The sequence below is a fragment of the Populus nigra genome, chromosome 14 (genome assembly GCF_951802175.1).
Source record: "Populus nigra chromosome 14, ddPopNigr1.1, whole genome shotgun sequence".
Lineage (NCBI taxonomy): Eukaryota > Viridiplantae > Streptophyta > Magnoliopsida > Malpighiales > Salicaceae > Populus > Populus nigra.
The window spans coordinates 2,073,544-2,086,105 of record NC_084865.1 but is presented as its reverse complement, the minus strand read 5'-3'; the positions used below and the strand labels follow the sequence as shown (position 1 = coordinate 2,086,105).

The 12,562-nt window shown below is 33.5% G+C and overlaps 1 protein-coding gene across 7 annotated transcripts; it reads left to right on the top strand.

The window, feature by feature from the left end:
- The first annotated feature begins 6,619 nt into the window (after positions 1-6,619).
- On the top strand, positions 6,620-12,419 carry LOC133673371 (uncharacterized). 7 transcript variants are annotated; one of them, XM_062094122.1, is made up of 5 exons: positions 6,620-8,561; positions 8,815-8,886; positions 10,361-10,493; positions 11,709-11,857; positions 12,124-12,419. In XM_062094122.1, exon 1 carries the CDS (start codon positions 6,722-6,724, stop codon positions 8,555-8,557), a length of 1,836 nt encoding a protein of 611 aa, XP_061950106.1. In that variant the 5' UTR covers positions 6,620-6,721; the 3' UTR covers positions 8,558-8,561; positions 8,815-8,886; positions 10,361-10,493; positions 11,709-11,857; positions 12,124-12,419. The 7 variants fall into 7 exon arrangements, with proteins under 7 accessions (XP_061950106.1, XP_061950103.1, XP_061950104.1 ...); XM_062094119.1 differs by having other exon boundaries at positions 12,118-12,419; XM_062094120.1 differs by having other exon boundaries at positions 11,623-11,857; positions 12,118-12,419.
- The last annotated feature ends 143 nt before the right edge of the window (positions 12,420-12,562 follow it).

Below are 12,562 nucleotides of genomic sequence, written 5' to 3'. Positions count from 1 at the left end.
GAAAAATCAAGATTTAAATTCCGATCATATTAGTATATTGTCATCATGAAAATAATAATAATATCAATAAATATTAATCATCATAATTAATATTAAAGATGAATACGAGTGAGGGATCAATATATTAAATGTTATATAATTTGGATTTGGATTTGCAGTGATGGTAATGTGTTGTTGTGGATTACAAGATAAATTCAAGTTAGTTATTTTTATTAAAATTATAATTATATATTATTTTTTTACCTAGCCTGGGTCAGTGATGCAAGAACTCTTTGAAAAAAAACTAAACATCTTTCCTAGTTATTTTTATTTCTCCTTTCAGTTTTAGGCTCCGTTTATCTAAGCAGTAGCATTTGTGTATTTTAAAAACGTATTGATGCATATGTTTGGTTACCACATGTTACAAAAATTTAAAACACGAGTCCCACCAGTAAAATGAGGCAGGACCGTGATTTTAGAGAAGCAGTAAAATACTGCTTTTTTGCAAGTTTAACCACATGTTCAACTTTTCTAGAGATAACAGAGATGAGAAATTACCAGCTTATCCTCTTTCTGGCTGGCCCCCCCTCCAATCCCTCGGCTGAACCTTCTGAGGCCGTGATGACTTTTTGCGGGTCTCTTGTCGAAATGAGAAGCTAGCAAAACAGCAGTTGGTGTGCAGTCCACTAATGACGCCTCACTCTGTCCCTTGCAGTGAAATGTAGATGTAGAAAGTGATGTTTATTGCAGTGATCAATCTTTAGACAAACGGATCTGTGTATTTCCTTTGATAAATCAATTGTTTTTACTCTTGAAAGTTTAAATTGTAATTGTTTCATTCATTTCTCTTTATCAACAGAAACGGAAGAAGAAGAGCAAACTGTCTGTAATTATTAATATTATGAATGAAGTTCTTTTAGGTAATTGTACCATAATATCAAATTGAACCATAATTTTTAACCAAACATAATAAATTACTTTTTGTTCAACCTCAATTTCAACCACAATTTTAACCAAACATATATTTTTTCAAACCAACGACAACTAAAAACACTTTTTACAAAACTATTTTTTTCGAACCACAACCACAACAGCCGCTGTAATACCAAATACACTCTTAGAGTATGTGTGGTAGCGGTTGTTTTTCAAATAACTTTTCGTGCTAAAATGCATGCCAATGATGTTTTTTCATTTTAAAAAAATTATTTTTGACATCAGCACATTAAAACGATTCAAAACATACAAACTATATTAAATTTTAGCAAAAAAAATTGAATTTTTCGGAAACGTGGTTTACATCACGTTTCCAAAAAGTTTCTAAGAATTTTATTCCTTTTTTTTTCTATTCAATATTATTAAAACTCATCTAATTATTTTTTTTTGAAGAAACTAATTTTTTTTAATTTTTTATTCAATATTAATAAAAATTTATAGTTTCCTATATAAAAAGTTGTAATGAGTTTTGACAAGTGATACTTGAATTAATAAAAATCAAATATTTTGAGTGTCTTTCTATAATTATAGTTTTTTTTTATTTTGAAAATTTTAACTTATAATAAAACTTGTTGTTAGTTGGTATTAGAATACAATAATTCTTAATTAATTATTGCGTGTTGATATTAAAAATTTTAATTACAGGAAAAGCTTTATAAAAGTGTAAAAATAGGTTTGTTTAGTTTTTCTCTTTTTTAAGTTTAGAAACTTAAAAGTATAAAAGTGTAAAAATTTTAAAATAAAAAAATTTTAATTTTTTTCTCTTTTTTAAGTTTAGAAACTTTTATTTTATTTTTTCTTATTCAATATTATTAGGTTTGTTTGGTTTTTCTATTTGAAAAGAAATAGTTTTTTTCTATTTTTATTTTTCTATTTATTACTGATAAAATGTTTTATTTTTTTTAATATATATAAAGTTGTGATGGTTTTTTGGTAATTAAAACTATGATAAATAAAAAATTATATATTTTAGTCATCTGAGTATCTTCTCGTTATTATAATATTCTTGAGAGTTTTGATTTGTAATAATTCTTGTTATCTTTTATTTTTAACCATGTCATTTCTTTTATTTTTAACCATGTCATTTAGACTTTGAGTCTCAAATTTTTTAAATCAACTCACCAAGTCAGGCCAAATTTAACAACTATAATTTATATTGTGATTGTACTATGTATAATTAGAGCATTTTTATATTATGGTAAAGATTTTTTTAAAAGTGTTTTTTACTTGAAATGTATTAAAATATTTTTTTATTTTTATTTTTAATATATAAAAATAATTCAAAAACACCAAAAAAAAATAATTTAAAACTTTTAAAAAAACATTAAAAAAATAAAAAAAGTATAGCTGAACCTCACAAACAAACATGCTGGATCACCCCTTTTAACCTTAAGGCTAGCATGCCCTTGCCTGTTCTTGTAAACGTACACAATTAACAAATCTAAAAACCTCACTTGGGAAAGCCAGTCCTTTTTTCTCCACCCACGTAACAGAACAGTCCTTCTACTTAACAGGTTCAAAGGTGGGTCCCTCTCATATATACAAAACAAAACAGGTGCAATAAATTGAAAAACAAAAGAAAAGAAAGGAGAACAAATCAAAACAGTGGAAATTCGAAAATGAATATTGTTTCTTTTTTTCTTTCAAATTCTATAACCTATTTTATTTTATGTATATATCTCATCACTAATTCTAATGGTTTGGAAAAAGATCGTTTGTATGACAAATTAAAATCTCACGGGACACAATTCTCATAATTAGGAATATTATTCTCATAAGAATCTTGTTTTATTGACCGTCATCTTATAAAATACTATTTATTATACTAATATTTTTTAAAACAAAATCTATATATTTTTATTTTTTTCTTTAATATTTAATTTATTAAAAATTAAGTTTCATGACTTATTGCAATTTATACCCTGACATGTTAATTTTATTAGAAATTGAACTTCATAATTTATTTTGATTTGTATTTAACGTTAACCCAAATTGTTTCAGATCAATTTTTATGTCCCTTTTAATTGAGGTTTTTTCAATTTCATCTTTCAACACTAAGTTGATTAAGAATTAAACTTTATAATTTGTTCTGATTTACTTTCTATTGGGTTGTCTTGATCTCATGACCCGGGTCGTGAGTTTGGCGAGTAAACTTAGGTTTACTTGGGTCATTTTTTTATTTTTTTTAATTTCATCCTTTAATATTGGGTTTATAGGAAATTAAGCTTCATAATTTATTTTGATTTGATTTATATAGGGTTATCATGGTCTCATGACTTGGATCGTGGATTTGACAGATTAAACCCAGTTGATTTAGGTCAATCTAACAAATTCTTGTCTCAATATTTAAAAAAAAAACATCTTAAATTTTTTGAATTAAACTATGATTTTACCTATCGCTTGAGTTGTTTTTAGACTTATTAAATTAATTAAGTTATATCAAGTTAACTCTCACATAGTTTAATTTTTTACTAGAAAAATATTAACAATATCTAAATATTTATTTATTTTTTAAAAAATTAATCTACCCCGTAATATATCACATGCAAATAATCTAGTAACACCATAAATGGCTTGCCAAAGAAGAAGGAGATTACCTCAGCTTATTCTTGTACTTAACAAAATCATCAATCATCAAAATCGTTTTTTTCTTATATTGATTGTTATACCCTACATTAAACTCACTTTTCGTCCCTAATTTCCCAAAAAAAAAAAAAACACTAAACTATGGACCTTTAGAAGCTAAGATTACTTATCAATTCATTAAGTGACCGAAATACCATTTATACAAAATGACAAAAACCAACAAATAACTTCAAATTAATATCTAGAAATCCTCAGTTTAATCTTTCTATCAACAAATATACCTAACATCGTAACTAAGATTAGGGACTCAATTGAGAAATGGGTTATAAGCAGGGGACAAAATATGAGGTTACCCAAAACCAATCATCTCTCCGGCTTATCTAACCTTACCTTAATCTTAGTATTATAATTACGATTACAAAAATAATTAAAATGCATAACAAAAACACTTTGGAATCCCTCGCAGTGCCTTGTTAACCTAAACAATGATTTTTTTTTTTAGTTTTTTTACTAGATAGATGGTCCATGTTATACTGTGAAACCGAGTTAAACTTTTTTAATGTTAAAAAAAATCTTAAATAATAACAATTCAAGTAAATTCGGGTTAACTTTACAAATACACGACTCGAGAGATATAAAATCAAAATAACTCACAAAAAAAAACAAAAAGTGATTGCAAAACTTAATACCTAATAACCTAATGCCAGAAGATAAGAAAAAATAATTTCAAAAAAATATAACATTATAGAAGAAAACTCGAGTAAATCTGAGCTACTTGAATAATTCAGAACTCACGACATGGGATTGAGATAAAAAAAAGTTAGAATTTAAAAAGAAAGACTTAGTAAAAACAAATCGAAATTCAGTAAAAAAAATAAAAAAATGATATAATCTGGGTTAACTTTATTTACTCGCATTCGAGATAACTTAATAGAAAGAAAATATAAAAAGAACAAAGGTCAAGGGTCAATGCCAAGTGATGAAATTAAAAGAAAAAAAAAATCAATTTCATAAAAAGAAAGTCAAGAGAAAAAAGCTTGTGTCAATCTGGGTTATCTCGACTAACCCACCACTCATAATTTAAGATTATGATTAAAATAAATTTTCAAAAAACAAACTTGACAAAAAAATTGAATTTGAATATAAAAAAATAAAAAATAAAACCCAAACTAACTTAACTAGCTTATACTCAGGATAATACAACAAAAATAAAAGCTAAAAAATCGTAAAGTTGAAAAGCAAATAATTTAATATAAAAAAAAATCATCAAAGACCATTTAATTTTGCACAAATGATTATCAATTACTTTCATTAAACACATGGGTATTGTTTCACATTTAAAAAATTTTCTTAGTTTATCAAAGAAAAAAAAAACCTTAATAAAACTCATATATATATATATATATATATAAAAGTTAAAATTAATTTTTGATATGCATGCAGTGGAGAAGAGGCACTGGATCTAGTCAAGCCTACAGGCTATTGGGGTAAGCTAGATGTTTGAGAGGCCCATTATCTGGCTAGGCCACACAGTTTCTCTCTGGTACATGGACTATCAATGCCTGAATCTTAATGCAATCAACGACACTGCAAAGCGGAACAACTGCTTATTTTTTAATTTTTTTATATAAATATTAAAATATTTTTTTTTATTTTTTAAAAATAATTTTTAATATTATCACATCAAAAATTTAAAAATATAAAAATAAAATTTTAAACAAATAAAATTTTAAATTTTTATGAAACACTGTTTGAACACGATTTTAAATAATAATCTTTTTACCGAAATAAACTTATGTTTATTTTTCTTCGCTTACTCTAAATTAAAATTATAAAATCCAATTTAACTTATTACTTGATTTAAGTTTTATGTTATAGATTGATTGTATTAATTAGGTTAATTAAAATAATATTGTTTATTTTTTAAAAAATAAAAGTAATAATAATTTAAAATTTAATTAAAAAGTCAAACAAGTTTTGATGTTGAATGTTCAACTCCCACCAAATGTTTTTTAAACTCAAACCAAACGTAAACCAGGTTTGTAACATCACTCCCAACACAATTAACGAATTAAAAAAAAAAAAAAAAAACCTCACTTGAAAATACTGGTCCTCTTTTCTCCACCCCTATGACCGAACAGGCTTTCCAGTCCTTAACATTTATCACGAGGTTTAAATTGACCACGTCATTTCTTAATTTTAATGACCATTATACCCTTCGACACTCTCACTTCCACATCCCTTGACCTTCTTTTGACTCTTTGAAGGATTTTACACCAATCCGGGCTTTACAACTCAACCAGAAAAAGCGAGATAAAAAAAATTAATCCTTAATATTAATCTACCCATGTATTAAAAACAAAAACATCATAAGAGCCAAACACGGGTTTATCAAATAACTAACTACCCTCATTTCCTCCAAAAATAACCATAACACCCTCCAATAATCTCACCTTTCCCTTCCCGGAGCTCCCTTACAACGCACCATTACAAGCTAAGATTACCTTACCGGATAATGTAAAATGACCAAAATACCTCCCGTTCAGAATGATAAGAAACCACATCACAAAATGCAGCTGGGGACTGATATGTCAATCTATATTTAAGGCCTCGACTGATTTATATTGGAAAAAAAGAATTTGCTGACCTATTAAAAAACTCAGATTTACCTGGTGAAACTCAACTTTAATAATGTTATTTTTCTTTTTTTTTTTAATTTTTTTTTTTAAATTAATCTGAATGGACCGTTTGAATACATGATTTGTGACTCGGCCTTCTTCTAGGGAGGTCTTAAGGTCGGGTTTTTTTATAACTTTGACCGTAGCTGTCTCAGCACTTTTTAATGACCAATATAACCCTCTTTTAAATTCCCGTTTAACAAACAGAAACACCAGTTTTCCCTCCTTATATGACCAAAACACCCTTCAACAATCAACCATTCCCATTCCCCTTCAACACCACAAACACGTGGACATATACGAAATGACCAAAACAATCCTCATCAAATCCCTTAAGGCAGACAATTTACGTGGTTTCTAAAAAACTTCCAGTTCTTTTTCGTCCACTCAAAAAATCCAACTTTTTCTCCTTCTCGCCCTCTAAAATAACAGACCAATAAATTTGTAGAGAGGGAAAATATTTTTAGAGAGAGAAATAAAAAGAAATGGACGGGAGCAGTAGCGGAGGAGGAAACGGTTACAGAGTAGAAGCAGAACGGTGGTTATCTATTTCAGAGAAACTCCTAGCCGCACGTGATTTGCACGGGGCTAAGAGCTTTGCCATCCGATCCCGAGAATCCGACCCGAGACTCTATCAATTCGCCGACCAAATCATCGCCGTTGCCGACACTCTTCTTGCCGGAGAGTTATGCGTCGAGAACAACCACTACTATGATTACTATACGATTCTCCAACTTGGACGGTTTACTCAGGATCTCGAACTCATTGCGAATCAGTATCGGAAACTCGCCTTATTGCTCAATCCGACGAGTAATAGGCTGCTCTTTGCTGATCAGGCGTTCGAGCTTGTGTCGGAGGCTTGGCTCGTTCTTTCCAATCCTGCTAAGAAGGCAATGTATGATCATGAGTTGCAACCGAGCCAGCTCGGTCTCCTCGTGACTCAGCAACTGCCACCTCCACTATTTCAACAGCAAGCGCCGTATGCTCCAGAGCCGATTCGGCCCGTCCCGCTGTTCACAACGCCGAGGATGCCCGAGTCTTCTATTCGGTTCCCCACTCAGCCCAAACCCTTGGATTCACCTCGGCCGCATGCTCAGCAAAGAAACCACCCGGAGCCAACTTGGCGACAACCTCAGCAGAAGCCAACTGAGCCAACTCATCAACCTACCCCGCTAAAGGCCGCTACTGAGCCAACTAAGCAATCAACTCCTCAGCGGAAGCCAACTGAGCCAACTCAGCAACCTACCCCGCTGAAGGCCGCTACTGAGCCAACTAAGCAGCCTACCCTGCTGAAGGCCGCTACCGAGCCACCTAAGCAGTCAACTCCGTCTAAGACTCCCAAGGAGCCAACTTGGCCAGAAGTTGTGATCGGGCTAACTCGATCAGCTCCAAAGCGGAGTGTCACTGGTTCGACCCGGCGAGTGACTAAGCCGAAAGCTCCCACCACCGCTGCTGCTGTCATTGAGACAACGCATGTAACTCAGTCAGCTAGGAAGACGAGTGCGAGTGAGCCAGAGGCACCGAGTTTCTGGACTGCGTGTCCTTATTGTTATATACTGTATGAGTATCCAAAAGCGTACGAGGAGTGTATTCTGAGGTGCCAAAGTTGTAGGAGGGCATTTCATGCTGTCATGGTACCAGCACCGCCGGTGACTGGTAAAGATGCATGTTTTTGCTGCTGGGGATTTTTTCCATTGGGATTTTCTGGTAATAATGAGAAAGGAGCTAATGGGTTTGGTAGTAATTGGTCGCCATTTTCGGCAATGTTTGCCACTCCATTCCAAGCTGGTGATGCTATTGATAGTGGTGGTAAAATGTATAATAAATCGAAGCAAAAAGTGATATATAAAGATGATGTGTATATAGATATCTCTGACCCAAGTGAAGAGGAGTCTGATTCTGGTGATGAGTGGGGTAGAAATATGAGAAAGAAGGCAAAAAATGCCAAGGGGAAAGGAACTCTCGATAAAAAAGTGAAGAAATTGCCTAATGAAAGACTGAAGGAGGCGGGGGCAGGGACAGGAAATATTCAAAATTTGGATAGTGATGGCAGGGGTAGCGTGCCAGAGGAGGTTGTGGGAAAAGGGGAAGGGAGTAGCGCGAAGAAGAAGGCTGCAAAAGATCTGGAGAGGTTGGATTTGAATGTGATGTTTAGCAATGATGTGGATGAGGCTGCGCCTGGACCAAGTCAAAGGAATGGGCCTGGGAATGAGGAGGAGGATAATATTGAAGGGATTGGGTTTTTTGAGGGTCTAGATGAGTTTTTGAGTACCTTGCCCATACTTTCGGTTGTAGGGGATGAAATGGTGAAGGCTACTTAGTGATGTAAGGCCCTTCGTTTTTGTTTTTACCTTGTTGTTGTAGCTGTTTATTGCAATGTTGTAGCTTGATCATGTAGAGTTATTGGCATTTTGTCTGCACAACTACTTTGTAGTTGAAATCTAATATTTGTTTTGCAGGCATTGTTGTTTTTTCTGCATGATGTTTGCAGAATTGCCTTCTTGTTGAAATCTAATCTTATATCAGTTGATTCTAGTTACTTCTTAACTTTCTGGAATGGTTTATTTCTTGTGTCTAGACTTTGATGTTGGTGAGGGTTTGGTGGTCGCAAGTAGCGGTGCTAAAATATTCAGTTCAATGAATGACTGAGGTCTGTCATCACTGAACCTTGCATAGTCTTTTATCTGTCGCGGAATTTTTTTTCATATGTGCGTGAAATTTTTTTTGTAGCTGTTTTGCTGCACTTTTATTTCTTCGCTTCCATTAAGTTTTCTGAATAAGTTTGCTTGATGCATATGTTATTTCATCTCTGATTGATAGGTTGCTTTTTCTAGATTTTCAATCGGTACTCTTCTCTATAGTCGAGTGATGAAAATAAGGAAATGACCAGAGGAGATATGGTAGTCTTTAATGTCCACTTTCCCTCCCTTTGTTATAGTTCTAGATTATAAACGGAAGGCAGTAACTTGAATGATCAGATATGCTGCAGTGTTGTCAAAGGCGAAAGGCGCTAAAGGCTTATATGCCCGAGGCTCTCGCCTCTCCTGAATGAACCAAGATGATATGCTATAAATTAAATAAAAGGTGATATTATATTATATAAATTTAAAATATTCATCTTCTCAAGTAAGATTAGATCATTAGAAAATTAAAAAAAAAATATAAAATACCATAACATAGTCATGTAGAGTTATATTTTTCACTCTTAAAAATAAAATAAGATAATTTAAAGTAGTAAGTAGACAAATAGATTAAAAAGCAAAATAAGTCAAAACATAAATCAGTTTTTTTTTTTTAAAAAAAAAAAATCCAACAGAAAAGAAACTTCAAGCAGGCGCTAACCTTAACGCATTGCACCCACTCACAAGGTGCTCGCCTGAGGCGCTTCATTGAAATCCAACGGCTGAGGCTAATAAAGGTGCTGGGGCCTCACCTAGAGTGCCTCTTGACAACACTGATATGCTGTTCAGGTTTCCATGAAATTTAAGAGAGAAAGGTTGTCACAGCTGCAACTTACTGTGTCATATATATGCTCAGTGTTTGCGTGTAAGATAAATTAAAAAATCAATATCAAAACATACTGGAGAAGCGTATATGGACACCATGGTTAAAATGGTTCCTTAATGGATACTACTTATGACACTTTCAAGGTATATCAGAGAAGCATGTTTTAAGAACCAGGGAGTTTAATAGGCATTTCAGAACTAGAAAATTTCATTATAAAATGGAATAAAGCCTCTACAGTTTTTCAGGATTTTTTTTCGAAGATCTTAAATGATTTCATGTTGTTGAAAAGTGTGTTGTTGAAGTTGCTAAACTGATTGAAGCGCTTACAATACACTTTTGAGTTATGCATCAATTTTTAATCCTGGTCCTGCAGTAACAGATGCAGTCTGCAGCCCTATTAGCTTCATTCCAGGCCACAAACCTTGCATTACCTTTGTGCTAGGCTTATCCCGTACTTTCTCTTGGATATGCCTAGTTGTTGACAGATATGCTCTTGTGGACATGGTGAAGTGTTGCCTTTTGTTCTAGCTTTGCAGCATCTCTTTCTACCGTTCCATGATTAATATTGCATTAAAGTCCTGCCCAGTATCTTAATCTTCATTCTGAAAAGCATGTAGGTTGACCAGCTCCTCAACTGTATATAATACTCGAGGAATATTTTGTGAGATGCAAATGAGTTATCTAAATGTGATGCAGTCATGCAACCTTTATTTTGTGAGCAGTGACGTTGGACTCATTTGAGCTACTCAGGTACCATCTGTTGCTCTCACTCTAGACATGAGGTTTCCCTGTGAAGCACTGCTCCCAATGCAATTTTTAATGCCCGAATAATCATTATTGTCTATTTATGACAGTTAATTTCTTTGAAATGTAGTTTCTGAGCCATTAATCCATCTTGTTACTCGTAGCCTCATACAGTTTTATCCTTCCCATTTTGTGACTGCTCGAATCCATTTACTGATTTTTGTTTGTGCTACTCAACAAGCAGCCTGTTTATGTTGTGCTACTCACAGAATTTCATATATGTTCATTTACATCATTGCATGTAGACCATATCCTTTATTTTTTGCATGCCCTGCTCATGATCTGATCTAGATATCAGCAAACTATTCACAGAGTAGTGATAATGGTTTCCCCATCCCCCAACTTCCTTTGTTTGAGAGGTATGATCCAGCCTGTCATCGGTAAGATTCCCTCCTCTTATACAGGGCAACAACAGCTTCCATGCCCGGTTGCAAATTTTATTGACTGATCCATTGTGTTTTTGTCACGCTCACACTCCTACGTACAAAGGATGATCTATCCTTCCTGGTTCAGGCCTTCAGGGCAATAGCAACAATTTCATTGGTTCAATCCACACCTTTTTATTATATATTGGGTCCATATGTAGACACGCACAACCTATTCTTTCAGTTGCATGCATATTTTAGCCTCCTAGCTTAGTTCTCTTTATTTAATGGCTTGCCACCATGAAATGTCTTGCTGCATGATTAGCTGCTGGAGATGAAGAAAGTTTTACAGTGGACTGGGGGAACTTGTTAAATAACAGGGAGTTGCTTCCACTGTATGTAAAAGTGCAATGATGGGTTCCATGACTCTTCGATCTGTAGGCCTTAGAAAGATTCTTCTTGTGTCTGCATCTCTCCATGCTCTTGCTTGGTACCCGCAGCAGTAGCAATACTAGTGCATAGAAGTAAAATGTCTGTCTACTACATGCATGTTACTAGCATCTCCATCTTTCTCTTAATCATTTTACATGTTCTTCAAAGATTGTGCAGTGGATGGGAAAATATGTGTTTCAAATTAATTCTAACCAAATATCAATGTGACTTGATACCTTTTCTTGCTAAATTAAGTTTGTCGTGTTCTGTGGGCGTAGGGAACTCGGTTTTTCATGCCATGACTGCGATTTGTGAAGAGCAGGGTTTCATGCCTTGTATTGAAGTGAAGGTACTATTTGTGCAGGTTTGACATGCACTAGCAATGCTTTAAATGATTTTGGACCACCATGATGGTCGACAGCCAACTTCAATTCCTCAAAACTCCTCCGTTGCGTGGTCACTAGCCACTGCTATAAATCACTGTCGAACAGGAAAATTTTGGACCACCATGAGGTGAGTTTTATGATGCTCAACCTTGAAGCTGTCAATCGGGCATTGTTATGAGCTTTTATCAAATATAATAATACCTTTGCTCTTGGGAGAAAATTTTAAATTTTGGGCATTTGGATTATAGTTTCATGTTCATCGTTCCAAATTCCTAAAGGCAGCAAATTATTGGGGAAGTGCGACGTTGTTGGGTGGTGCTATTCCAGCAACATTGTCCTCTTGTTGGGTTTCATATAGTAACATCACGATTATATATTTTTTTCAAGACACAGGCCCCTTGGATGGTGGTGCTAGTCCAGCATGGTGGAGATGCTTTTCGCTACGATCTGATCCGGTGATCATTTGCACGGCGGAGTGACCGATGAGGCGATTTCAGGTATAAAAAGAAGGGTTTTCAGCTTATACAATGGTATTAATTTGTATTATTCATCGAGTAGTTCAGACATAAAATAGACATAAACGAGTTTGGACCACGATGATGCTCCACCGCAACCACCTTCAATTCTTTAAAGATTTTCTCTCGTGTGGTCGCTAGTCAGTTCCTTGAATAAAAAGGAATTTTATTTTATTTTCCCAGGATTTGACTGCAACCATACTAGTACTTCTAGCCACTCTCAATTATTTTTAGCTTGGTCTTAATAAATAAATAAACAAATAATCTTTCTTTTTTCGTGGTTATAAAATATGAACAATGAATCTAGCACCTCTGTC

Excerpts from the sequence above, each read along its gene's own strand:
- LOC133673371 (XM_062094126.1), top strand. The coding sequence starts at position 6,722 with ATGGACGGGAGCAGTAGCGGAGGAGGAAACGGTTACAGAGTAGAAGCA.